Genomic DNA, 27113 nt, shown 5'->3' on the forward strand with positions numbered 1-27113 from the left:
AAGGAGGCTGTGGCAGATTCAGACCAGTTGACAATTGAAGAAGAGAAAATCAGTAAAGATGATAACATGATTAGATGATTCAAAGAAGAATGATTTTGATACACAAGGATTAAGAGAGCCCTTGAGAAGACAGATAAATCTCTCTCAAATTGTATTAAATATGGAAAAAGCTAAGATGTGGGAAAAAGGACTCCAAAATACAGTGACTTAAAGAAGATAGAAGTCATGTCTCTCTGTGAGGCCAATCAGGGATCCAGCCTCCTCCTTTCACCTTGTTGCTCTGCCTTCTAGGGAGTGATGCTCATTTGCATAGACAAAGCTAAATCATGTGGTATATCCTGTGTTTCAGTTCAAAGGAGAACAGAGAGAGGAAGCCTAAGGCAGGCAATTTCCTTTTAAGCAAGTGATATAGAATATATATTATATTTATCACTTACTCTCACATTCCATTGGGGAGAATCAAATCACATGATCACAACTGCTAGTGAAGCTGGGAAATGTAATCTCTACCTGTATGACCAAGGGTCTAAGAATAAGAGAGGGACAACTAGTAATCTGCCCCACAAATATTTGTGAAAAATTGACTCTGTGATCATGCTCTGAAAAAAACATGATGTAAGGGGTGATGTACTTATAATAGGTATGATGAACTATGCCCCACCCAGATCAATACCTGATTCATTTCTTTAACTTAAGAAAGGCCATACATATCATTATTACTCACATTTTGTAAGTCAGGTAAAGTAAACTTATTTTGAGGATTTACTAGATTACTAGGTGCTTAATAGTCTTTGTTTTGTTCTTCTATTTTCCAGTAAAATGACAAGAAAATTCTTATTCCTCCTCCACATCTGTAGTTGGTGTGAGCCTTCATGCACAATGTCTGTGTTCAAGAATTGTAACCAACCTAACTTCTATTTTTCTATTTTTAAAACCTCCACTTATTTTGGCGCAGGCATGACAACTTAATTTCAATTCGTAGTTCCTCTTTTTACTCAGATTGCACCTAAGTTCGAGGGGCTTACATAGCACACAGAAATTACTGGGGCTCTGTCTAACCTGGCATTTGCTGGGACAGCCGTCATCCGTCTGGGCCTCATTCATTCAAAAAGCATGTAAAGCACCTACATGTGCCAGGCACTGAGGAACTCTTTAGTCCCTCCTCTTATGGAACGTATCATCTAGTGAATTTTGGTGCATTTTGAAAAAATCTGGCCCAAGAGCAAGGTCAAGCATGCTCATGTGTTAGAGAAGTCAATTTAACAGATTGGTTCAAAGCGAGGGGGAAGAAACTAATGACCAAATGCAATTCTGGGGATTATTTATATTTTTCATTTTTAATGCATTTGTCATTCCAGCACAGTCTATGAAAATTGAGAGTTGGTGATATTTAGAAGTCAGAAGAGACTTAGAGAGACGGTGATGTGTGTGTGTGTGTGAGAAAGAGTAGCTTCTGTTTCTCCTGGGGAATTCCTCTTTCGATGTTGGGGTCGGGGAGGAAAAGTGCTACAAGCATTCAGCCCTAATGCAGGAGGGTTTAACCACCTCTTACCACATGACTGTAGCCTTCTAGTCACTGTGGGATATTAAAGGGACTGTGAGCCACTGTTCTGAAAGTTGCTTAGAGTCTCTATGCAGAGAAAAATTACAGCCAGGACAGGCAGGAAACAGAGCTGTATGAGTAAAACACTGTGACGGAAATAAGGTGTCACCATGACAAAAGCTAATTTATAGATTGGTAGAGAGGAAGGGGAGATGGTTATAAGATGGGAGAAAGGTGTGGTCAATTAATTGCAAAGGGGTGGCGAGGACCACATGCGCAGGGGGTCTAGGTGGCAGGGAGGACGGGCCTGGCGGGAGCCGAGGACTGGGTGGGAAAGTTTGCTACTGTGACCGACCTGTCTCTCCATCTGCTTGTGCCGTACAGCCCTGCAGGTCCACTCCCCCTCACTCTCAGTTTAATCCCATCACTCTTTACAGCTTCGTGAGTGAGAGCATTGGCTTTGCAGCCAGACGGACCTGAGTTTGAGTTTCAGCTTCACTACTTACCCCCATGTGGCCCTTAACTTTTCTGAACCTCTGTTTCCTTATTGCCTTGCAGGTTTTTGATGATTGTAATGCACCACCATATACAAAGTATCCAGTAGAGTTTTCAAAGTACTCAGTAAGAGTAGCTACTATGGCCATTACAGCCTGCCAATGAGGTGATGAGTGCTGGGACCAGGGTGGTAAGATGGGGCAAAAAGGGATGAAGGGTTTTAACTTCAGACAGTCTTGAGTTCACATTCCAGCAACATCACTTCCTCTATAGTTGCCACTCTGCAAGGGATTACATGAGATCATGAATATAAAGTTGCTCCACAAGGGCCTGGTACACCAGCAGTGCCTTTTAAAAATGTTTGTTTCCAGAATCTGAAAAAGAATACACACAAACACACACATATATGTACATATACATATATAAAAAACCGAATCACTTTGCTGTATGCCTGAAACTAACACAACATTGTAAATCAACTATACTTCAATAAAAAGTTGTTTGTTTTGGAAAAAAATTAAAAAAAAAAAGTTTGTTTCCTTGCTCATCACTTATCCACTGTTTCTTTTTTTGTTCCCCAGCATGCAGCTTCTAGTCTTCTAGTTATGTGTTTGTGCAAAGAGTAGGACAGTGGACATTGACGAGGGTCATGCCCTGGCGTTCTTGGTATGAGCTGTTGACCAGCATTACTTTGAGTAGTCTTCCTTTTCACTCACAAAGAATCCTGGTTTGGCAATAAATTACCCTAGTACTACCTTCACCTTTCTGCCCACCAGTCTAGCGTTCTAGCCATTATCCCAGGCTGCCCTTTCTGAGGAGGAAATCACCTGGGGGCTTTGGGCTGGGGCATATCCCTCCAGAGTTGCTGCTGTGGAGTTGACAGGCATCCCCCCAGGCAACCACCTCATTTGTGTCTTCTTTACTGCCTGGGGGTCCCCAGGAGTAACTGGTTGGCTGTCTGCTTTTAGCCACCACATATTCTTTCCCCTGGGGTTTCTCTCCTGGAGCTCTTACTGAAACAAGATACAGACGCACAATAGAGTTTCTACCCTCCCCTTTCGTATTTGCTTCCAGTCAACACAGTGTTTATGGTTGCCTGGGTTTCTATGATATGTTTGGGAAAAGAAAGAAAAATAAAAACATACAAGAGGAAGTCACAACTCTTTATGACAGATTAGAAACGATCCTAATCTTCATAGGTATGAAAAAGTTGGCTTTTCTTACCCCTCCTCACTGATTTCATCTCTTTCAGAGAACTTCTGAAATCCACCTTTGTCTAATCTTCCCACCTCTCTTTTTTTATTCTTGGGACTTTAAGTAATGGTTCCCTGCTATTTTTTTAGCAATTTTGGGGGGCACTTAGTACTCAATAAATATTCTTTTCTAGAGTAGTGGCAAGCCGCAGAAGTAGACTGAAAAGGAACAAATTCCTGGCAGTTGTTTTTTTTAAGGCTCATTCCCACTGAGAAATCCTGGTCTAATCAGAATGAAACTACAGATAATGACATCATAATGTAAATGCTTATTAAAAGCTGCATGCTAGGTACTTTACGTGCATTACCTCGCTGACATCTCACAGCAACCCTGCAGAGTTAGATACTAGATACAGTTACTATACTCTTTCCCTCATTTAATAATGAGAAAAACAAAGTCTTTGAAAGGTTAAGTGAGTTGCCCAGTTACTCCAGTAATTCTTCCATTATGACTGAACGGCTTGAGGTAAGCTGGGGTTCAGACTTGGGCAGCCTGTCTCCAGAGCTCTTGCTCTGAACAGTTCTACTAGACCGACTCCCCAGACTGCAGGCACCAGAGACCCCACACCAGCGGAGTAGCCAGGATCCAACCTGGAGGAAGCCTGCCTGGGGTGGGGTAGACCCTATACTTCTGAAAAAGAAAAGGCATGACACGTTAGCCATTTTCACTTGTCTCTCTGGGGTCTTGCTTTTGCCCTGCTTCCTCTGATAGCTTTTCATACTAAAATTAATGATTGCGTCCTCATTTTACTTTTCAAAGTTATAGAAAGGGCACCATTTTGGTGACTGTTTAGTGGTCGTTCCCCTACCCTACCCCTGCCCTCAGTTGTCAGTGATTTTTCACTGCTGTGTATTTTGGCCATTGATGGGGAAGGGATGGTATCACCAAAGGCATTCTGAAGTTAGGGTGTCCATGGGGATGGTGGAGGGGGCTGCTCTCCAGGGAAGGAATTTTCCAGGCATTTAAACTAAGACCCCTCAATCTTGCTAATTTTGGACCAGTTCTTCCTGTGAGGTGAGCGTGGGGGAAATGCTGTTGAATACTCCTCACCTTTGGTTTTCCAGTATCAAGATCTCTACTGCCTGATTGTATCGTGTGTGTGGTTATTTTTTTTCACTGATGAAACTAACTTTCCCTGATTAAGGTTGGGACTTTTTCTCTTTGGTCATTTCAGACCCTTTCAGTGGAGTTTTTGTATCTTGTCTTTTGTCTCTGATGTTTCCTTTACTTAGTCAGGCTTTATTTCAGGTTTCACTTATACATCTCCGCCCCCTTTCCTACCCGCCCCACCTAATTTTTAGATGTCAGAATATATCCACCACAGACGACCAAGTTGTCATTCTGGTACGTAGTCTTCATAATGAGTCGTAGCTAGTCTTAATAACTAGTCTTCAACTAGTGCCAAAGCTAAAGGACAATTGGATGGAGAAATAATACCTCCTAGATGGGTCCTTTTAGTTGGAGTAAACCTAAGATCATAAGGCAACAACAATACTCCTAGCTTTGAAAGTGACCAACTATAATATTAGCTAGAATTTACCCAGCATTTATTATATGCTATGTCATGTACATTGCCTATCTCGTCTCACTTAACCCTCACACAGATCCTGAGCAGGAAACTTTCCATTTTCAAAAGGACAAAATCACAGCTCAGAGAAATTAAATGCCTTGTCAAAGGGTCACACAACTAGTAGATGGTGGTCCTGGGATTAGAATTCAGCAACCTTAACCTCTATGCTGCTGTGTAAAGGAAAACATCACATGGAGTGAGTTAGTCAAATGATCTTGGCCAAGTTACATAACCTCTCTGTGATTTAGTTTCCTCATCTGTAAAATGGGGAAAATAAAATTACTCTTGGAGTCATTTTCAGCACCTCTGTGGTGTTTAAATGAGGACCTGTCCAAAGCAGAGCTCTTGACTTGCAACCTGCCTCCCCTATCTGCTCCTCCTCTGTCTTCCTCTTACACTCAGTTAATGACACCACTACACAGCTACTCAGCCAAATCGCCCAGAAGTCACCTTTGATTCCTTGATTTCCTTCACCTGTCACATCTAATCCAGTAAACCTTATTGTTCTACCTCCAAAGTATAACCCACATCTGGTCATTTGTCACCATCTCTACTGCCATGACCCTAGCAGTCAAGCCACTTCACATCATAGCTAGACTACTGAGTTGTTGTTTATATCAGTGTTAATAAACAAGTAAAAAAGGAAACAAGTAATAAACCTTTCTCCCTTTTATTTATCTAAGCAGTAACTAAAAGACCCATGAAAAACATGATTTTTTTACTAACCTTGCAATAACAGAATCTCATATTTAACACATTATGAAGAAGCTTTAATATAATGTAAAAGTTAGAGGCGGGGGCAGCTAGGAAACATCAAAGGTAGTTTTTTGTATATTAGGGTAATTTTGTCCCTCGTAGAATTTTCTCCTTCTCTCCCTGGGCCAGGAATAGAAGATGAGGTCTAAGTAACTGGAGAGAGAGTGTAAAAGAAGAAGGGACTTCTGTGTATAAGGAGCCTTAGGATTTTTTCATTGGTGGGCATTGAGTTGGCTCTTACCTTGTTGCCACCTGGAACTGCGATGAAGTGGATAAGGACCCTTGAAATAGAGATATTGGGTTCTTGGGTGCTGTGAGTAGACTTTTCTAATAGCTGTGGAAGGGACCTAACCCACAGCAAATCGAACAAGGATGTGGAGAGATCTGTCTGGAATGTCAAGGTGATTAGACCATGCAAGGGTCCTGAAGACTCAGGAAGAACAATGGTTCAAAGAGAGAACTGCTGATTAAGGTGGCAAATATCAACTCAAACCATTTTTTGGAGCACCTGAGCTCTCCCAGGGATGCCCCGGGAGAGGCTGAGGACTTGGATGACAAGGAACTGGATGATGCCGAGAGAGGTGCAGGGTGGCTGAGAGGTCCAGAGGATGCCGGCTTGGAGGCCGAGGAGAATGGCAGCATTGAGGGTGCGCTCTGTGAGTTGTGAACAGGAGCAGAGGTGGCCGCGGCCGTGAACTTTTCGCTAAGGTTGACCTTGACTGCAGAGGCTGATGGTGGGAAGGTGGGCTTCATTCCTGTGTTTGGAGCAGACACGCTTGGCATTGGCATGCTTTCCAGGGTAGGCTTAAAACCCGATGATCCAAAGGAGAATGAGGCAGCTGAGGGTGCCAGGGGAGAGGCCGCAGGGGAGAGTACGAGGGAGGCTTGAGAAGGAGGAGCAAAAGAGAAGGAGGATGCTCCAGGGCCCAAGGCTGCTTTGGAATTGTCAGAGGCACTGGAATTCGGAGGGGCATCCCTGGAGACCATACTGTGGGGTGTTGATGCAGCGATGCTGCCATGTAGGTTAGGGTCTATCTTGCCCAGCGCCAGCCAAAAAGAATACCACAATGTAATCTAGAATTCTTTGCTAGGCATATCAAAAAAGTAAAAAGAAACAGGTGAAGTTAATTTTAATAATGATTTATTTAACCTAATAGGTCAAAAATATTATCATTTCAATATGCAGTACTAGCCTAGTGGTGTGCTGGTAAAGCAGCTGTCTAAAAAAAAAGTCCCAATTTGTAGTGTTTACTAATTTCAGTGGTGTAAATACTCTCACCATGGCCATTTTCAAGCTACAATAATGATACTAATAGTGACAAATAACAATTATTGAATGCTAACATATATCAGATACTCTTTCCCTCTCTTTCTCTCTCTTCTCTATAGTAGATGACTGAATGAAGGCTGGGAGGTTAAATAACTTGTCCAGTGGCAAGTAGCAAAGCTTTGATTTGCATACAGGTCTTCTGACTTTTGCCCAAAGTGTCAAGAATAAAAGCAAAGTGGGATCAAAGAAGGGTGGGGAATCCTGGAGCTAGAAGGGTAGAAGAAAAGAAGAATAAAAGCTCTGAAGAATGAGAATACAACTGTAGACTCAGTTCAGTCTAATTCATTTCCTGTCTTGAGCACAGCCATGGCCTGGTGCTAGGGGAGCCGGGACATATGAGAATAAATGGGGCTTGGACTCTCTTCCACGTGGGGAGACAGGCACATACATGCAGAACTCTGAGACAGGGCAGACTGTGATCTGTGATAAAAGAAGAGCCTAATCCATCTTCCCCATGCTGAGCCTAGGGCAGAGGGAAGGTCACCAGTGTGGTGAAGAACCCCACATTAGGGCAGAGGGATTTGGGGGACCTGGAGCTTGAGCAATGCCTAGCAGGGCATCCTTTGGGACTTCAGGGTCAGTGATGAAACAGGAAGTTGAGATCTAGATTCCAAGTTTAACCAAGATATGTTGGAAAGTTTGAGCTAATATAGGAAGGAAAATGGTAGGAACTGCAGAAAGCACCAAGGAGCACAGCAGAAAGTAGGAAGGAGAGGCCTAGAGGAATTCCCTAAGCCAATTTGAATAAAGCTGTAGGGTTTTTGTGCGTGTGTGATTTTTGCAGAAAGGACTTCTCAGTACAGCTTAGGGTGGCAGAAATGAGTGAACAAACCATATACAGTGGTTTTGGGGGTAGGGACGTAGAGAATACTGCCTTCACAAAGAGAGAGACTGCTGATCGAACCTGCCAAAAGCTTTAAGGGGTGGTTAATATAACATATGTCAGTGAAAGAATCAACACTGAAAAGCACTTACAGGTTTAAAAAACACAACACAATAATGTCTACGTAGAGCCTACTCTGCCTAGACACATTGCTTGGTGTATTGTGTAGATTATTTTATTCTAGCTACAGTATAGGAAGACATTCAGAAAAAAGTTCCTTAGAAGGACGTTGACGATAACAGGGTAAAAGTTCCTTATCTCAGAGTGGATATATCTGAGGGTAGAAACAAGAGAGAATTTAAGAAACGGTGTTCTTTCGGTACAGTTTTATAATTTCCAGCTGTCTTGGTCTGCTCAGGTTGCCATAACAGAATGCCGTAGACTGGGTGCTTAAACAACAGAAATTCATTTTTTCAGTTTGGAGGCTGGAAGGTCTTCATCAAGGAACCAGCACGGTCAGGTTCTGGTGAGAGTCCTCTTCCTGGATTGCAGGTGGCTGCCTTCTCACCGTGTCCTCACTTGGCAGGTAGAGAGAAAGAGCAAACTGGTGCCTCTCATAAGAGCACTCACCCGTCTGATCAGGGCCCTGCGCTCATGACCTGTTACCTCCCAAAGGCCCTATCTCAAAATACCATCATACTGGGGGTTAGCGCTTCAACATAGGAATTTAAGAGGGACGCAAACATTCGGTTTATAATAGCAGCTACTGAGGGTTTGGTACAGTTAAATAAACAGACAAACCCAGATGATCTTGGTTTAAATCCCAACACTACTGTAATTAATTTACTCTGAGATTCTGATTCCTCATGTTAAAGATGTGGTTACTAATAACCATGCACAGTGTTCCCAGGAAGATTGAATGAAAAGAGGCTTTCGTGCTTGGTACAAATAAGACACCCAAGAACATAAGATATATTCCCATTCACCAATAATTTGGGAAAAAAATAATATCTAATTGACAGAAGTTACTTTCTCTTATTGAATTAGTGACTGTGAACATTCGGCATGTTAATATTTGCTTAGATATATTGACTGTTTACTAAGTGCCCAGGCCAGACATAGAGCTTGTATTTTTATTTAGAAAAATCAATAGTATCGCATAGAATTTAAGAACAGGCTCCAGAGTGAAAGGACCTGGATTCAGATCCCAGCCCTGCCACATACTAATTGTATGACCTTGGCCAAGTTAGTTCATCTCGCTAAGCCTCAGTTTCTTTCAATTATAAAATGGGGAGAAAAATAGTACCCTCTTCATAGGTTTGTTGGAGGGCATTGGAGAGGCATTTCAGGCAGGACAATAAGCAAATGCGAAGACTTCGAAAGTGAATATTGTATTGCCTCATTCAAGGTCAGTTATGGACATGGACATCTATACCAGCGTTTCTCAACCTCAGCACTGTTGACATCTTAGACCAATAGTCCTTTGTTGTCGTGGGGGCTGTCCTGTGCATTGTAGGGTGTTTAGCAGCATCCCTGGCCTCTAAACACTAGGGATCAGTAGCACCCACCCCAAATCCAGACAACCAAAACTGTCTCCAGATATCGCCAAATGACTCCTGGGCGGTAAAGTCACCCCAGTTGAGAATCACTGGTTTACGCAATTTATACCCAATTAAATGTATTTTGGAAAGAGGAGGGAATCTCTTATGTACTCAGTTTAGGTTTGCTTTTGGAGTGATTACTATTTAAAGAAAATTGTCTTTTGGGAATGAGTAAATGTTCTGTATGTGATGGTGGTTTCATGAGTGTATACAGCGGTCAAAACTCATCTAGTTGTTAACTTGAAGTAGATATAGTTTATTATCTGTAATTATATTTCAGTAAAGTTGATTTTTTAAGAAAACTTGCCTATATTATTAGTTGAAAGATCTACTTGTAAATTTTTATATATTCTTGGCATTGCTTACATATTTTAAACGCACAATGTAAAATGTAATTTTGTGAGCCAAAAAACTGTCTATATATTTGCTTTCCATAATGGTGTAGTACTTCATGGGCATATTTCCATAGAGAGAAAAAGATTCTGTTGCAGTTTTGTGCCTCTAAGTTTTAGAATCTATCATCATGCCCTAAAATAACTTCCAGTGGTCAATTCAAGATAAAGAAAAGGAGCAAACATGAAGAATGAAAGGGCAAATCAGCATCGGAAGAAGAGGAGTTGACATACGAGGGGCTAATGAGTCTGAAACCCAACGGAATATTATTATACGAGTTCACATTTGCATTTGTACTAATGGTGTGCATCCGGTTTCAATGAAAAGTATACATTTCAGGTTTGCTAATCTTTCACACTAAGATCAAAGTCCAGCTATCAGGAGACTTCTGTATTTAATAGTGCCATTTTCAGTTTTGTTTAGACTTTCATTCCTTTTTGGTCCTGAAAATAGCATAGTTCAAATCTACTGCAAGCAAATTCAATTTAATTTGGCAAATCTTTATAGAAAGACTATTCTGGCCCTGTGAGTGAGTGCGATACAGGACTCTGGACCTCAAGATCATGCAGCGTCATGGAGGTGACGGAAACAGATTTGAACAGTTGTAAGATAAGACAAAGTATGAAAAATGCTATCTACACGGGCAGAAACAACCGCATCCTTCTGGGAGGCCCAGGCAAGGATTCGTGTTATAGAAATGTAACAGTGAAACAGACTTTAAGTAGTCATTTGGGGAGATTCACAATTTTGGCTCTTATGGAAGCTCTTAGAAATACAGATTCATAGGCAGTATTCCAAACTTATCAAATCAGAGTTTCTAGAGTTAGGGATTAGGAACCTGAGCCTTTCAAAATCTCTCCTTAGTGATTCTGATGATCAACTAGGCTTTGCGAACTACTGATCCTACAAATCCCCTACTCAATGCCAGAATTGTTTAGCCTCTTCTGGAGCACCGCAAGCTCACTGCCTCACAAGACAGCTAGCCCTTCATGGAAAGTGTGTAGGGTGTAGGATTTTGATCATCAGAGATGGAGGATAAGGATATTTGAGGCAAAATGATCATCAGAAATAATCAGAAAATGGAGATAAATTTGGAGAGGAAACTTGGGGTTCCATTACAGTGTGATTTGAGTGTCATGCTAAAGAATTTCAACTTTATCTTCTATGAGATGGATACTCCTTGATAAGAACTTGGCCGTCACTGGGTTTAAAGATCCTGCCAAAGCAGAATGGATTAGACATCAAAGAGAATGGAAGTAGGAAGAACAGCTGTAAGTTTAATTCAGAGGTTCAAGGGAGAAAGTAGTAAGCACTTGGAGCAGAAGCAGTCGAAATGGCAAAGTATGAGCTGTATTGCAGGGATAGTGGATAGTCCTACAAGTCTGACTGATTGAGGCAAGGAAGAATCAAAGCTGATTCTGGGGTTTTGAGATTTTGGAGTGCCGAATACATTAACTAGAATGGGAACATTAAGATCAAGAGCAGGTTGAGAAGGCAAATGGCAATTCAGGTGTTTGATATTTGAAATGCGTTTGTTTCTGTCACCTCCCATCTGACTCTGTCACCTGTCCCAGGTCAGAGCTAAGTTATGACTCCCTTTGTACACTTGGAGGGTGGCACAAATTAGGCCCTCAAAATGTTTGGTGAATGAATAGCCACTGTGAATGTCTTCTCCTCTCTTTATCCTCTCTGTTTTAGATCTGGACCTTATTATTTCTCACTTAAATAATTACGAGATTGAGGACCACCCAGCTCATACAGCTGTCTTTGTGTGAATTAGAACAAGGAGCCCTCTCTGAGTTTATGAATTAGAAAAACGTACATTTATATGGGTGGATGCAGCCCTTTGTTCAGGACTTGGGAAGCAGAGCACACCTTTGTGAGAAGATAAAAGCTCCCCTTCTCGTAGAATGAAAGCTCCTGCTCTAGGAATGGAGGGCTTGGAGAGCTGAGTGCAGAGGTGGGGTTTTAGACTTACTCATCTCCTCAACTGGCACAGAACACCCTGGAAAATCTCCCAGCGGATCTCCTTGATCCCAACCTGCCATTTCTGTTTCACTCTGATTTTTTTTCTAAAATGTAATCATATCACACTCTGCTTTCCGTATTTCCCCAGTGCCTTCAGGATATAGTTCAAAGTCCTTAACCCACTCCTGTGCACCCTTTCCTCCTGCGTAGCCACCTTGGACCCGGTACTTTCCTGGCTGTGATTGTCCTCCCAGCTGTCTGTGACATCCTTTTAGTTCACTTCTTTTCCCCCAGCACCAGCATGTAGGCATCTGGCTCATGCTTGTTGAATGGACTAATGACTTAGAAACAAATGAAAAGTGCAGATTTTACCACCCAAACCCTCCAAATCAAAACAAACAACCTCCCCCAAAACAAAAGAACAAAAAAAGCAAATATCAACCCCCCAACCAAAGAAAAGTTTTGCTGCTTCCTGAACATGAGGTATTCTGTCAGTTGTCAAAGATTTTTTTTTTTTAAACCTCCCCTCCCCCCATACTTTTCTGTAGACTTGAAGTGGCTATTTATTTGGAGATTAAAGATCTATGGGAAGATAATTGCTTGGAATGAAGTCTGAGGCTTCCATTCCAAGGCTGATTTGCTCTGGTGTATCTGTGTATTTAATCTTTGTGTGATGCTTTAAAAAAAAATTGCACATAGATTCAGGTGACATATTTGACCTCTTTAAAAACATGTCAACTTTGGAGATGGAGGACCCTGTCCATCTGCCCAAGATTGAAATGCCAACACTGATATCTCTGATGTTGGTTTCATTTGCTCCAAATGCTAGACCAGCCCAATGATGAACCTTGAAATGCTTTCATAGTCTTATCAAAAGGTCTTGCCCAGAACTTCCAGCCCAATTAATATTTATTTTTCCATGTGTATTCCCCCTCTTCCCACAAAGAATGGAAGAAGCTGTGAGAATATATTCAATTTAAAGAGAAACAAATGTGGGCTTCCCTGGTGGCGCAGCAGTTGAGAGTCTGCCTGCCAACGCAGGGGACACGGGTTCGAGCCCTGGTCTAGGGAGGATCCCACATGCCGCGGAGCAACTAAGCCCGTGAGCCACAACTACTGAGCCTGCGCGTCTGGAGCTTGTGCTCCGCAATGAGAGGCCACGATAGTGAGAGGCCCGCGCACCGCGATGAAGAGTGGCCCCCGCTTGCTGCAACTAGAGAAAGCCCTCGCACAGAAACGAAGACCCAACACAAACAAAAATAAATATTAAAAAAAAAAAGAAACAAATGTAAAACATCATTTAAATGTCAATAAAAAATTACAAGTAGGCAAAATACGGCAGTAGGAGATGGAGGCAGGGGAGATGACAGGCGTGCCTCAGATGTGCAGGCCCAAGTGTTGGTATAGCTAGTATAACTTTCCTGGGGCATCACCAAAATGGGAATTCATTCTGTTGCATAGTTCTCATTGTCTATAAAGACAGTAATTTATATCACTAATTGCAGTTTTTCTTTATAGAAGCCAGGCTGTTAAAAGATGCTCAGGGCACAAGGATGCACTCTATAAATGTTTTTATTTTTCATTTAAAAATATTTTCTTTGATTTTCAGCATTAATAGTTTTTACTCTTTCTTTTTCAGCTGGTCTCTACTGTTTCCAATAGTATTTTAGGCTTTTTCTTTTTGTTTGTTTGGTTTTTTTTGCTGTGGCTCTTTTAGTCATTGTTTGGAAACAAATGAGTAAATAGTTACCGATTTTAATGTTTATTTATAACTATTAACTATTACTCAAGAATTAAGTTCTACACACTTGATTTTTCAATTTTTTTAAATAGATCTTTATTAGAGTATAATTGCTTCACAGTACTATGTTAGTTTCTGTTGCACAACAAAGTGAATCGGCTGTATGCATACATCTATCCCCATATCCTCTCCCTCTTGCGTCTCCCTCCCACCCTCCCTATCCCACCCCTCTAGGTTATCGCAAAGCACCGAGCCGATCTCCCTGTGCTATGCTGCTGCTTCCCACCAGCCAACTATTTTACATTCGGTAGTGTATATATGTCGATGCTACTCTCACTTCGCCCCAGCTTCCCCCTCCCACCCCAAGTCCTCAAGTCCACTCTCTATGTCTACCTCTTTATTCCTGCCCTGCAATTATGTTCATCACTACCATTTTTGTTTTTTTTTAGATTCCATATATATGCGTTAGCATCTGGTATTTGTTTTTCTCTTTCTGACTTACTTCATTCTGTATGACAGACAGACTCTAGGTCCATCCACCTCACTACAAATAACTCAATTTCATTTCTTTTTATGGCTGAGTAATATTCCATTGTATATATGTGCCACATCTTCTTTATCCATTCATCTGTCGATGGACATTTAGGTTGCTTCCATGTCCTGGCTGTTGTAAATAGAGCTGCAGTGAACATTGTGGTACATGAGTCTTTTTGAATTATGGTTTTTTTCAGGGTATATGCCCAGTAGTGGGATTGCTGGGTCATATGGTAGTTCTATTTATCGTCTTTAAAGGAACCTCCATACTGTTCTCCATAGTGGCTGTAACAATTTACATTCCCACGAACAGTGCAAGAGGGTTGCCTTTTCACCACGCCCTTTCCGGCATTTATTGTTTCTAGATTTTTTGATAATGGCCATTCTGACCGGTGTGAGGTGATACCTCATTGTAGTTTTGATTTGTGTTTCTCTAATAATTAGTGACGTTGAGCATCTTTTCATGTGCCTCTTGGCCATCTATATGTCTTCCTTAGAGAAATGTTTATTTAGGTCTTCTGCCCATTTTTCAACTGGATTGTTTGTTTTTTTGATATTGAGCTCCATGAGCTGTTTGTATATTTTGGAGATTAATCCTTTGTTGTTTCATTTGCAGATATTTTCTCCCATTCTGAGGGTTGTCTTTTCGTCTTGTTTATGGTTTCCTTTGCTGTGCAAGAGCTTTTAAGTCTAATTAAGTCCCATTTGTTTATTTTTGTTTTTATTTCCGTTACTCTAGGAAGTGGGTCAAAAAAGATCTTGCTGTGGTTTATGTCAAAGAGTGTTTTTCCTATGTTTTCCTCTAAGAGTTTTATAGTGTCTGGTCTTACATTTAAGACTTTAATCCATTTGGAGTTTATTTTTGTGTATGGTGTTAGGTAGTGTTCTAATTTCATTCTCTTACATGTAGCTGTCTAGTTTTCCCAGCACCACTCATTGAAGAGGCTGTCTTTTCTCCATTGTATGTTCTTGCCTCCTTTGTCATAAATTAGGTGCCCACATGTGCATGGGTTTATCTCTGGACTTTCTATCCTGTACCATTGATCTATATTTCTGTTTTTGTGCCAGTACCATACTGTCTTGATTACTGTAGCTTTGTGGTATAGTTTGAAGCCGGGGAGCCAGATTCTTCCAACTCTGTTTTTCTTTCTCAAGATTGCTTTGGCTATTTGGGGTCTTTTTTGTTTCCATACGAATTGTAAAATTTTTTGTTCTAATTCTGTGAAGAATGCCATTGGTAGTTTGATAGGGATTGCATTGAATCAGTAGATTGCTTTGGGTAGTATAGTCATTTTCACAATACTGATTTTTCCAATCCAAGAACATGGTATATTTCTCCATCTGTTTATGTCATCTTTGATTTCTTTCATCAGTGGTTTATAGTTTTCTGAGTACAAGTCTTTTGCCTCCTTGGGTAGGTTTATTTCTAGGTATTTTATTCTTTTTGTTGCAGTGGTAACTGGGATTGTTTCCTTAATTTCTCTTCCTGATTTTTCGTTGTTGGTGTATAGGAACACCAGAGATTTCTGTGCATTAATTTTGTAAAGTGCAACCTTACCAAACTCATTGATTAGTTCTAGTAGTTTTCAAGGGCATCTTTAGGATTTTCAATGTATAGAATCATGTCATCAGCAAACAGTGACAGTTTTACTTCTTCTTTTCCAATTTGTATTCCTTTTATTTCTTTTTCTTCTCTGATTGCTGTGGCTAGGACTTCCAAAACTATGTTGAATAAGAGTGGTGGGAGTGGACATCCTTGTCTTGTTCCTGATCTTAGTGAAAAAGCTTTCAGTTTTTCACCATTGAGTATGATGCTTGCTGTTGGCTTGTCATATATGGCCTTTTTTATGTTGAGGTAGGTTCCCTCTATGCCCATGTTCTGGAGAATTTTTATCATAAATGGGTGTTGAATTTTGTCAAAAGCTTTTTCTGCATCTATTGAGATGATCATATGGTTTTTCTCCTTCAGTTTGTTAATATGGTGTATCACATTGATTGATTTGTGTATATTGAAGAACCCTTGCATCCCTGGGATAAATCCCACTTGATCATAGAGTATGATCCTTTTAATGTGCTGTTGGATTCTATTTGCTTGTATTTTGTTCAGGATTTTTGCATCTATGTTCATCAGTGATATTGGTCTATAATTTTCTTTTTTTGTGATGTCTTTTTCTGGTTTTGGTATCAGGGTGATGGTGACTTCACAGAATGAATTTGGGAGTGTTTCTCCCTCTGCAATTTTTTGGAAGAGTTTGAGAAGGATCGCTGTTAGCTCTTCTCTAAATGTTTGATAGAATTCGCCTGTGAAGCCATCTGGTCCTGAACTTTTGTTTGTTGGAAGATTTTTAATTATGGTTTCAATTTCATTACTTGTGATAGGTCTGATTATATTTTCTAAATCTTCCTTGTTCAGTCTTGGAAAATTATACCTTTCCAGGAATTTGTCCATTTCTTCATGGTTGTCCATTTTATTGGCATATAGTTAATTGTAGTAGTCTCTTGTAATCCTTTGTATTTCTGCAGTGTTAGTTGTGATTTCACCTTTTTCATTTCTAATTTTATTGATTTGTGTCCTCTCCCTTTTTTTTCTTGATTCCGGCTAAGGGTTTATCAATTTTGTTTATCTTCTCAAAGAACCAGCTTTTAGTTTTATTAATCTTTGCTATTGTTTTCTTCATTTCTATTTCATTTATTTCTGCTCTGATCTTTATGATTTCTTTCTTTCTACTGACTTTGGGTTTTCTTTGTTCTTCTTTCTCTAGTTGTTTTAAGCATAGGGTTAGATTTCTTTTTGAGATTTTTCTTGTTTCTTGAGCTGAGATTGAATTACTACAAACTTCCCTCTTAGAACTGCTTTTGCTGCGTCCCATAGGTTTGGGTCGTCGTGTTTTCATTGTCAGTTGTTTCTATGTATTTTTAAATTTCTTCTTTGATTTCTTTAGTGATCTCTTGGTTATTTAGTCGTGCACTGTTTAGCCTCCATGTATTTATGTTTTTACAGTTTTTTTTTTCCTGTAATTGATTTCTAATCTCATAGCGTTGTGGTCAGAAAAGATGCTTGATAAGATTTCAGTTTTTAAAAATTTTCTGAGGTTTGATTTGTGATCCAAGATGTGATCTATCCTGGAGAAATGTGCCATGTGCACTTGAGAAGAAAGTGTATTCTGCCACTTTTGGGTGGAATGTTCTGTAAATATCAATTAAATCTATCCGGTCTATTGTGTCATTTAAAGCTTGTGTTTCCTTATTTATTTTCTGTTTGGATGATCTGTCCATTGGTGTTAGTGGGGTGTTAAAGTCCCCTACTATGATTGTGTTACTGTCAGTTTCTCTCTTCATGGTTGTTAGCAGTTGCCTTATGTATTGAGGTGCTCCTCTGTTGGGTGCATAAACATTTATAATTGTTATATCTTCTTCTTGGATTGATCCTTTGATCATTATGTAGTGTCCCTCCTTATCTCTTGTAACAGTCTTTATTTTAAAGTCTATTTTACCTGATATGAATATTGCTACTCCAGCTTTCTTTCGATTTCCATTTGCCTGGAATACCTTTTTCCATCCCTTCACTTTCAGTCTGTATGTGTCCCTAGGTCTGAAGTGGGTCTCTTGTAGACAGCATATATATGGGTCTTGTTTTTGTATCCATTCAGCCAGTCTGTGTCTTTTGGTTGGGGCATTTAATCCATTTTACATTCAAGGTGATTATCGATATGTATGTTCCTATTACCATTTTCTTAATTGTTTTGGGTTTGTTTTTGTGGGTCTTTTTCTTCTCATGTGTTTCCCACCTAGAGAAGTTTCTTTAGCATTTGTTGTAAAGCTGGTTTGGTGGTGCTGAATTCTCTTAGCTTTTGCTTGTCTGAAAAGCTTTTGACTTCTCCATTGAATCTGAATGAGATCCTTGCTGGGTAGAGTAATCTTGGTTGTAGGATTTTCTCTTTCATCACTTTAAGTATATCCTGCCACTCCCTTCTGGCCTGCAGAGTTTCTGCTGAAAAATCAGCTGATAACATTATGGGGATTCCTTTGTATGTTATTTTTTGTTTTTCCCTTGCTGCTTTTAGTATTTTTTCTTTGAATTTAATTTTTGTTAGTTTGATTAATATGTGTCTTGGTGTGTTTTTCCTAGGGTTTGTCCTGTATGGGACTCTCTGTGCTTCCTGTACTTGGCGACTATTTCCTTTCCCATGTCAGGGAAGTTTTCACCTATAATCTCTTCAAATATTTTCTCAGACCCTTTCTTTTTCTCTTCTTCTTCTGGAACCCCTATAATTCGAATGTTGGTGCATTTAGTGTTGTCCCGGAGGTCTCTGAGATAGTCTTCAATTCTTTTCATTCTTTTTTCTTTATTCTGCTCCTCAGCAGTTATTTCCACCATTTCATCTTCCAGCTCACTTATTTTTTCTTCTGCCTCAATTATTCTGTTATTGATTCCTTCTAGTGTATTTCTCACTTCAGTTATTGTGTTGTTCATCTCTGTTTGTTTGTTCTTTACTTCTTCTAGATCTTTGTTAAACGTTTCTTGTATTTTCTCAATCTGTGCCTCCATTCTATTTCCGAGATTCTGGATCATCTTTACTATCATTACTCTGAATTCTTTTCCAAGTAGATTGCCTATTTCCTCTTCATTTATTTGGTCTTGTAGGTTTTTACCTTGCTCCTTCATCTGTGACATAGTTTTTTGCAGCCTCTTTTTTTTTTTAATGAGTGGGACTGTGTTCCTGTCTTACTGGTTGTTTGGCCTGAGGCTTCCACCACTAGAGTTTGTAGGCTGTTGGGTAAAGCTGGGTCTTGGTGCTGCTATGAGGAACTCCATGAGACCTCACTCCAATGAATATTCCCTGGGGTCTGAGGTTCTCTGTTTGTCCAGTGCTTCGGACTCGGAGCTCCCACCACAGGAGTTTTGACCTGACCCCCAGCTTGTGAACCAAGATCCTGCAAGCTGCGTGGAGCGGCACACACAAAAAAATAAAGAGAACATTAACAAAGTAAAAAATAAAATTAGACTAGGAAACTAACAGATATGTTAGAAAGAATATAAAAATAAAAATATAGATGAAACAACAACCAGAAGGTACACCAGTACCACAACAGTAAGAAAGAGGAGGAGGGAAAAGAAAAGAAAAAAAAAAAAGGCAGGGGGGCGGGGGGGGGGAGGCCTTGGCTGTAGGGGGCGGGGCCTAAGCAAGGGCGAGGTTTGGGTGGTGGGCGGGGCCAATGCTCAGGACCCACAAGGCTGGAAAAGTCCCTGGGGTCTGTGGGAGGTGGGACCTAGGCTCAAGGAACAGAAGGGGCCCAGGCGTGCCCCCCACCCCTGGTCTCAGAGGGCAGGGGACCTCCCCTGGGAGCCCAGCAGGCTTCCAGGGCTCCAGTGGGCAGGGAAAATGCCCTTCTCTCCTCTCTTGCTCCTCCAGTCTGGGAGGGTCCCTCCTGCCTGCCTCTCCTGATCTCCCCGGCCTCCCTCCTATGCCCCCAAGGACCCATGCAGCCTGGAGGGGGCTTTGGAGGGCAGGGGATGGGCCTGGGAGCTCAGCAGTCTCCCTGGCCTGAGTGGGCAGGGCAATCGCCCTCTGCTCCTCTCCTGCTCCTCCCGCAGGGCCCCTCCCACCTGTGTGTCCTGATCTCCCTGGCCTCAGGGGCATAGATCCTGTCTGGCCTCCACTTCTCCTCCCCACCTCAGTCCCTCTGCATCCTGCCAGTTCACTTTAGGGTTCCTCCCATCTCCTTGGGCATCAGAGTTCCCCACCAGTGGCCAGCAGGTGCCCTAGTTGTGGGGAGACGCTAACTCCCCGTCTTCCCACATCGCCATCTTGACTCTGCCTTTCAATTTTTTTTAATCCATACTCTGTATGTTACACATACTTTTCTCATAGGAATACCTATTTAGAATTAAGTTTAGATGGAACTTGATTTCTCGTTTTGGCTTGGCGTGTATGGTATAGTGTCTCAGTCACCTTATATTTCAGACAAAAACTTGAACTTCTGAAGACCAATATGTTCTGCAAATGCAAAGTATAATGATTATAATGAGGGTATCAATTCATATATTAATTGATTTAAACTGTATTACTGTATTAATAAATGTACTTTCCATTTCCCACAAGCTGTTTCCCTCTTGAATATGCCTCATATCAATTTTCTATAAAATTAAGTTGCATACAACAGCTCATTTATTTTGTTGATGTTATTTCTCTCTCCTTTCCTTCTTTAAATATCCGTTGAGTGGCTGATAGGGAGCTCAGAGAGACATACTTGCCCACAGAAGAGTTGTTCTGTCTTAAACAGCCCCTCCCAGTGTACCTATACTGTCCAATATAGTACTGGGCTCACTGTGTACTCAGTAAATATTTATTAATATGAACTTGACATTATCAATAACTTTATCATTTATTTCATTTGATCATTTATTTCAGTGGTGAAGGGTAAGTAGTGTCTATTGGTAGAATACTCTTACATTCCAAGTTCTGTGTCTACCCTGACCTCAAAGAAAGGAACAACCTTCAAAGCTTATTTGAAGCTATTCATTTGTTCATTCATGCAAACTTATGTATGGAGAAAATGTATAGTGTAGGGAAGGGAAAAAGTCAAGATACTCTTCTGCTTCTTTCCTGCTATGCTTAAAATTAATCATGTAAGTCTTTACTAAATTTGCCTCAAAAATTAAATGAGAAAAAGATTTTAGGGCTGTCTAGCACAGTGCCTGACACATAGTGGATGCTCAGTGTATGCTAGTTTATTATAACGCAATGGACTAAAACTAGAGGATCTTACTCCTTTATTCTACGTGATTCACCATCCTCTTTTAAAATTTTCTTTTTTTTTTTCACTTGAAGAATGGTCTTCGTTTGCTTTTTTCCCCTGAATCTGTTGAATGGGTTCAGTGCTTAGTTACCCAATAAAGTGCAGACAAGAACTTAAGGCTAGCATTTTCCTTAAATCTCTTCTATGATTTAAGACACCTCGGAGAAGGGATAGATGAGCTCCTACATCAACGGATGATGATTTTTATCTTTATCAAGTGACCCACAATTTGGTTACTGGTGCAATGAGAAATTAAGAAAATAGCACACTTTTATGACTGTCATTTCACAGTCACTCAAATCAGAACTGGAATGCCACAAAAACAACTCCCTGTTAGCCCAGAGAAAAAAAAAGAAAGAAAGTAAAGGGGAAATTCAGATTAGTCACAGAGAAGTTCCCCCGCCTGCCTGCAAAAGCTGCAGCATTAAAACTGAGAGTCCGCTCTGCTCTTTCAATCGCCTCTTGTCTCTGGTCCTGGGACCTTTGTGTGTTTTCTGATTGATACACCTTGTTTTGGCTTCATCTCCTTCTTTGCGGGGAAGAGGTCAGTCCTCCCTCAGGTTCCCTTCTGTCACAGTTTTCATCTTCCCTGCATCCAGATTGTGAAGATGGAAGGGGTCCAACCCCTGGATGAGCATGTTGGAAACGCACCAGGACGGAGATTCTTGAGGAACAAGCTATTGCTGGTGTCCTCCCTAATTCAGGGGCTGGGGCTGCTCCTGTGTCTCACCTACATCTGTCTGCACTTCTCTGCTCAGGTAAGATGCACCACTGGCATGTCCTTTCCTCCAGCTCAGGCTGATGGCAGCTCCAACAGCTGCAAATGGTCACTTGGAAATAATCTGACACCAAAATTGTTTTTTTTTTTTTTTTTTCCCTTTTCCACTCAGCGATCGTAAAGTGTGGTCAAACACCCTTTTGTCTCTCTTTTCCTTCCTGTTTTTCATCAGTGGCAGTGGTGGGGCACAGTGGAGATAGGGCAGGGGCACTGCTTCTGGATTATTCTTTTTCTTTGCAATGCAAGCATCCTGGTATTCCTTTATGAGCTGTCACTTAGAAGCTTTGAGTCACTGATATACCTACTTGGTTTACCTATTCTGCTAGTAAGCATCTGATCAGGGAATTAATGTAAAAAGGAAATAAGAAAGTCTCTTTACATTATTATACTTTCCTATCATATTCATAAACCCCATAGACACTCAAAGTAATATGCTTTTTGAAGAATGCTAAATGTATCAGTATTAAGTTCTTTTAAATAGCTAGCCTATGTATTTTAAGGGCAAAGATATATGTGTTCACGCCCGTATGTGTGCATGGCCAAACGTTTACCCCAGTAACTTGATCAGATATTGTTTCTCACAGTCTTTCTCTACCAATCACAACTTATAGACATCACTTTGTCCAATACATTATGTAGTGGAAGATCATCATTTTAGTATTTCCCCCACTTAATGAAGATATTCTTTCCATTTTTCCTTCTCCTTATTATGGTCCCTTTTACATTATTTTTTCTTATTTACTTATTCATATCTACAAACATTATTAGCCCTTTAAGGATGTTCTTGACTGCAGGAGATTCCACTGAAAAGAAAAGAAATGAATAGTGTCCCCATGTTCCCTTGTTGGGGCTAGTCTGATAGTTCTTGTTTCCCTGGTGGATGCTCTGTGTTAGAAAAGTCTCTCCCTGGTAAAGGTCAGACAACAGGAACTTTTATTTCTGATAGCCAGGTCAGAGACTGGGTACCTCAAATTAGATCAGGATAAGGTAAGCAGAGTCCTAGACGATGCCTGGGCTTATCTTCGCCTACAGGAAATAGGGTTTTTCAGTGCCTACAGGCTAGTGGGAGTTTGGTTGTGATCACTGTACTATAGAGTGCTGGTGTCCCCAAATTCCCGAAGTGGAGCTGGTGTCATACTCAAGCCTGCAGACCAGCGAGTACCACAGCACACCCATCCTGTCCTCATCATGCCACACGTTTCCTTCTCTTCACAGAACGCTTTGGGTGAAATTAGAGTAGGCGATCTGGGGAGAGGGTGTGGGGGGAGGAGCAAAGTGTCCATGGCAGGATGCCCAAGACAGAGACCGGAATTAGGCTCTTCCGAGAAGAAAACAAAGAGTAACCCAAAATAGAACAGCTGAGTCTATTCACCAGGTCTGGGAGCCCTGAGAGTGCTTTTTCAAACAACCACAGCGTTACATATTTCCTTACACTGTGGGATGATAAAAAGACAGAACATATGGCCCCAGTCAAGGCTCAGCAATTAATTGCACTAGGGCTCTGAGCAGGAGAGAGCAAAAGGCGAAACAGATACAGATGTGTAGCCAGCTGGTGGCGGGGGCCGGCCCTGAACTATCAGTACCCAAGGGATGCAGAGGAGAGGGGTCCTTTCTAGCAAGTCACCCAGCAGTTCTGAGCTAGAGCCTGGAAGGGAAGCTGAGTGCTGGCTTCCAGGATACTAGAATTCACGGAGCTGATCTTTGGGAGAGAATTAGCTTTCTCTGGTCCTGGTCCAGAAATGGAAACAAAGATAGAGGAGGTACATTAGAGCTGTTTGCTCAACAAACGTGTTCTTGTATACTCTGGATACGGAACTTTTTGGGGCACAGATATTTGAAATTCTTAACTTGACATTAACTTTAACTTTTTTTCTTACTTCTAGCTAGGCTGTTTTAGCTAACATAATTTCTTATACTGTTAATAAGACCCAGGGCAGCACGTTGTGTCCTTAAATTTAATCTCATAAGCTTTGTTAAGGGGAAGGACAGTCATGTGTGTTCTCCCCAGAACTTGATCAGTCATGGTGGCAGCAGTGTGTGTCTGTGTGTGTGTATATGTGTGTGTGTGTGAGAGAGAGAGAGATTGATTGAGAGAGAAGGGTGTAAAGTAACTGCTGAAGAAGGGACATAGACTGATAGCTTTTCTAAATTCATAGATAAGATTGTTGGGAATTTTGGTTGAAGGATGGGGTAGTGGTGATGCCAATCAAATCTCTACTTTTATAAGACATAATATTAGAGTGATATGTATAGGGGGTGAAATAAAGCTGAAATGCTCATCATTTGCCTAGTTAAATTGGATCTCTTTCATTGTAGGAGAAAGATATTTGGAGAATAATCATGATTTTTTTTTCTTATTTCTTAGATTTAATTTTTAACTTCATAAAAAATCTTCCTATATGGATGACTCTGTAAAAAAATACATATGAAACTGTTAAACTCCATTTGGCAGTTAACCTTCCCTTCAATCAAGTTTATTTAGTAACCGTTGTTTTCTTACCACTTGGTTAAGTTTTATTATGTGGAAAGCAGACGTTTTTGTTTTTGAATGTCAGAAAAAAAGATGGACCTTACCCACTCCTTATATAATACACTTCCCTCTTTGGGTCCTGATTTTCTCGTCTGGAACATGAGGCAGTTGGATCAAATGATGAAGAAATGTCTCTTCCAGATCAATATCCTGTGGGTATGTAGTTTATATATATATAGTCATAAAATGGATATGAGGATCTGAGAAATACCAATTTAAGTGAACAGATTTTTGTGTCTAAGCTTCTGGATACCCTGGTTCTTAATAAGGGACTGAGGGAAATCAAATTGGCACATATATTTGTAATCTGTATTTATTTATATACCATGTACCTATCTAAGTAACTTATTCTGGATTAGCAAAATACCTTATTTAGAAAAGGGAAAGAAGTGGATGCTGTAGAAGAATATCCATGATACAAGTTGTAAAATTGAGTCACAAAAATCAATACATGCTGTTTGGATGTTTATTGGGACTGCCGTTTAAAGTATCAGGCTTCCAGGCTTCCCCATAACTTCACCTGGGAACAATGGCAGAAAAAAGCTGATCTATAAGGTGAGAAGCTTTTGCAGATTATACCCATGTGTCTCAGAGCTATTGAAGCTGGGCTCTTCCAAGATTTGTATCATCTTTATCAGAGTAGTTTAAAGATGTGCTTTTAGTGATAATTCTTCAGCACATCCCACCCACAGTTAAAAGTTTACATTCTTATCACTTTTACTCCTGGGAAAGACAGAAGTGGAGGCATTTGGAAAGAGAGCTGACCAATTCTGTATCAGTGATGGCCAGAATTAGAATTCAGTTTCTTGATGAAGTTTCAGACTATAACTTGGACTTTGTATCCTTTAGGAAGAAAAAGAGGCATTTTTGATTAAAAAATCTTGTCTCAGATTAGCTCAAATTAAATGTCCCCATGTAATTTAACAAGTTTTTAAAGAAATTTTTTATGATAGACATGGAAATAATTTTCAATATAATTGAATTTGCATTTTATAAGAAATTGTATGGGAGCTAAAAAGAAACATCTGAAGTATTGAACTGATTTGTCACTAAGTATTTTGAGGCTCTTAAAGGAGGTACTACTGCAAATGTATAGAATTGTTGGATTTTTGAGCAGACATTAGACATAGTCCACTTATGGATAGGAAAACAGAAACTCAGGGAGGGTAAAAGCCGGAGGAGGAGGTAATGCTTCACTGGTATTAGAAGAAGGGTGGAAATTCTTTAAGTAGACAAGAAGGATGATGGTGGGTAGGTAGGGACAGAAGGCTTTCTAGGTAAAAGAGCAAGTTGTTCAGAATGGTTGGAGTTGAGAGTTCATTGGGGAAAGTGGAGGAAGATGAAGCTGAAAATCTAGGTGGGGGCAGGACACAAAGGGTCCTGTGACTCATGCTAAGGGAACACACTTCATTCCATTCTATGCAAAAGAAAATACAGGAAAAATTACCCAAATTGTCGCCTCTCCAAATTTCGCTTCTCTTATGTGGTCTACATATTGACAAATACAGAAAGTGAGTCTTATCTCACATAGCACTAGGGGGCACCACAGTAAAACTAACAGTTCTTGGATATCTTTTAAAGAGAACCCACTCTTATTTCCTGAGGAGTTAAGAACACTTTTCTCAGGAAGCCAAGCCCTCATCCATGTGTAAGAGGATGAACAATATCAAGAGGGCCTAATATTGTTCACTGTTTACACAGTGATGATATTTTCTACAAGAAAAATTTAGATATGGGTTCTGACCCAAGTACTCAAAATAGGACAGAATAGCTTGGACAAGAATCATGCTGGAAAATGTCACATATGTACACATGAACAGAAACAAATATACACACTCAGAGGAGAGATGGGAAGCAAGCAGAAGGGCTCTTGGTATAGACCTTGGAGTATAACCGCCCTATTCCTTTTCTCTGACCTCACCTCCTAGCTACTAGCCCTGAGTAGACCTAGCCTTGCCTAGGGGCTGACCACCATGCCCTTCCAATTCTATTTCTTTTAATGGAAATTACTTCTGTGCCCTTCACTTTCAGAGAACCCACAGCTTCCCACCCACTTCAGGGGTTCTCCATCCATGGCTCATGAACATTAATCTTCTGGAATCACTTAGGTTGGAGGAGCCATGTACAATGTTGTTATTCCTATTTAGGGAGTGAAAAGATACAACTGAATAACAAAGTAGAAGGGTTATTTCTCACAGTCACAGGTAAAATATATGGCATATGTGGTAGTGTTAGGATGAAATTGGATTCCCCAGCGTCCTATGGCTTGTGCATTTTGTTTGTAGCCAAATGAAGGCATTAAAACACTTCCTCATACAAAAATACGACATATCTTCTCAAAATTTTAGGGGAGTCATTGAGGTGTAGGAGAGAGAACACTGGACCAGGAACTAGAATATTCTGGTTCAGTCCAGCCTTTTAGCTTCGTGACTTTGGGTAAAGTCCCCCAAATTCCGAGTGTCGATTTAATCATTTCCAAAAATTGGAATTTGGTTATTGTGAGGAACAAATGTGTTACAGAGCTTTGTAAATGTTGAGATTATTATTATTATTCATGAACATGCTTCCATAAGCATACCACCACTAAAATGTTTGCCTTATAGCACATACACACACACACACACACACACACACAAACACTCCAAAACTCAAATCTCAGAAAGCATATTATAGGTAATGTTAACCTTAACTTCATGGACTTTGACTTTCCTACTCTAATTTTTAAGGCTAAAAAAAACCCCTTGGTATAATTTTAGCATTTTTGAATATAGATGTCTAATTAAGACCTCATGGCTGTATTAGTGAACAAAGGAAAAATGAAGGGGAGAATTTATGAAGGTATAAAATGTTATCAAGTTAGTGTCTGAAAGTGGTTCAGAGATCTAAAATGGCACACTTAGAACACATGGCCCAGGCTGGTTCCATCTCCCTTTACGTTGATGTAGTTCATCCAATTCTCCAGTGACTTGGTTGCCAAATAGGGCAGAAAATTATAT

General features: G+C 40.5%; 1 protein-coding gene across 1 annotated transcript in view; it reads left to right on the forward strand.

The window, feature by feature from the left end:
* Positions 1–27113, forward strand: part of TNFSF4 (TNF superfamily member 4) — a 223977-nt gene that overhangs the window by 141296 nt on the left and 55568 nt on the right. The window contains exon 2 of the mRNA XM_082439479.1: positions 21409–21613. Coding sequence (XP_082295605.1) covers positions 21409–21613 — 205 coding nt within the window. The remainder of the gene's footprint in view (positions 1–21408; positions 21614–27113) is intronic.

The sequence above is a fragment of the Balaenoptera physalus genome (assembly GCF_965194825.1).
Source record: "Balaenoptera physalus genome assembly, chromosome: 1".
NCBI classification, from domain to species: domain Eukaryota; kingdom Metazoa; phylum Chordata; class Mammalia; order Artiodactyla; family Balaenopteridae; genus Balaenoptera; species Balaenoptera physalus.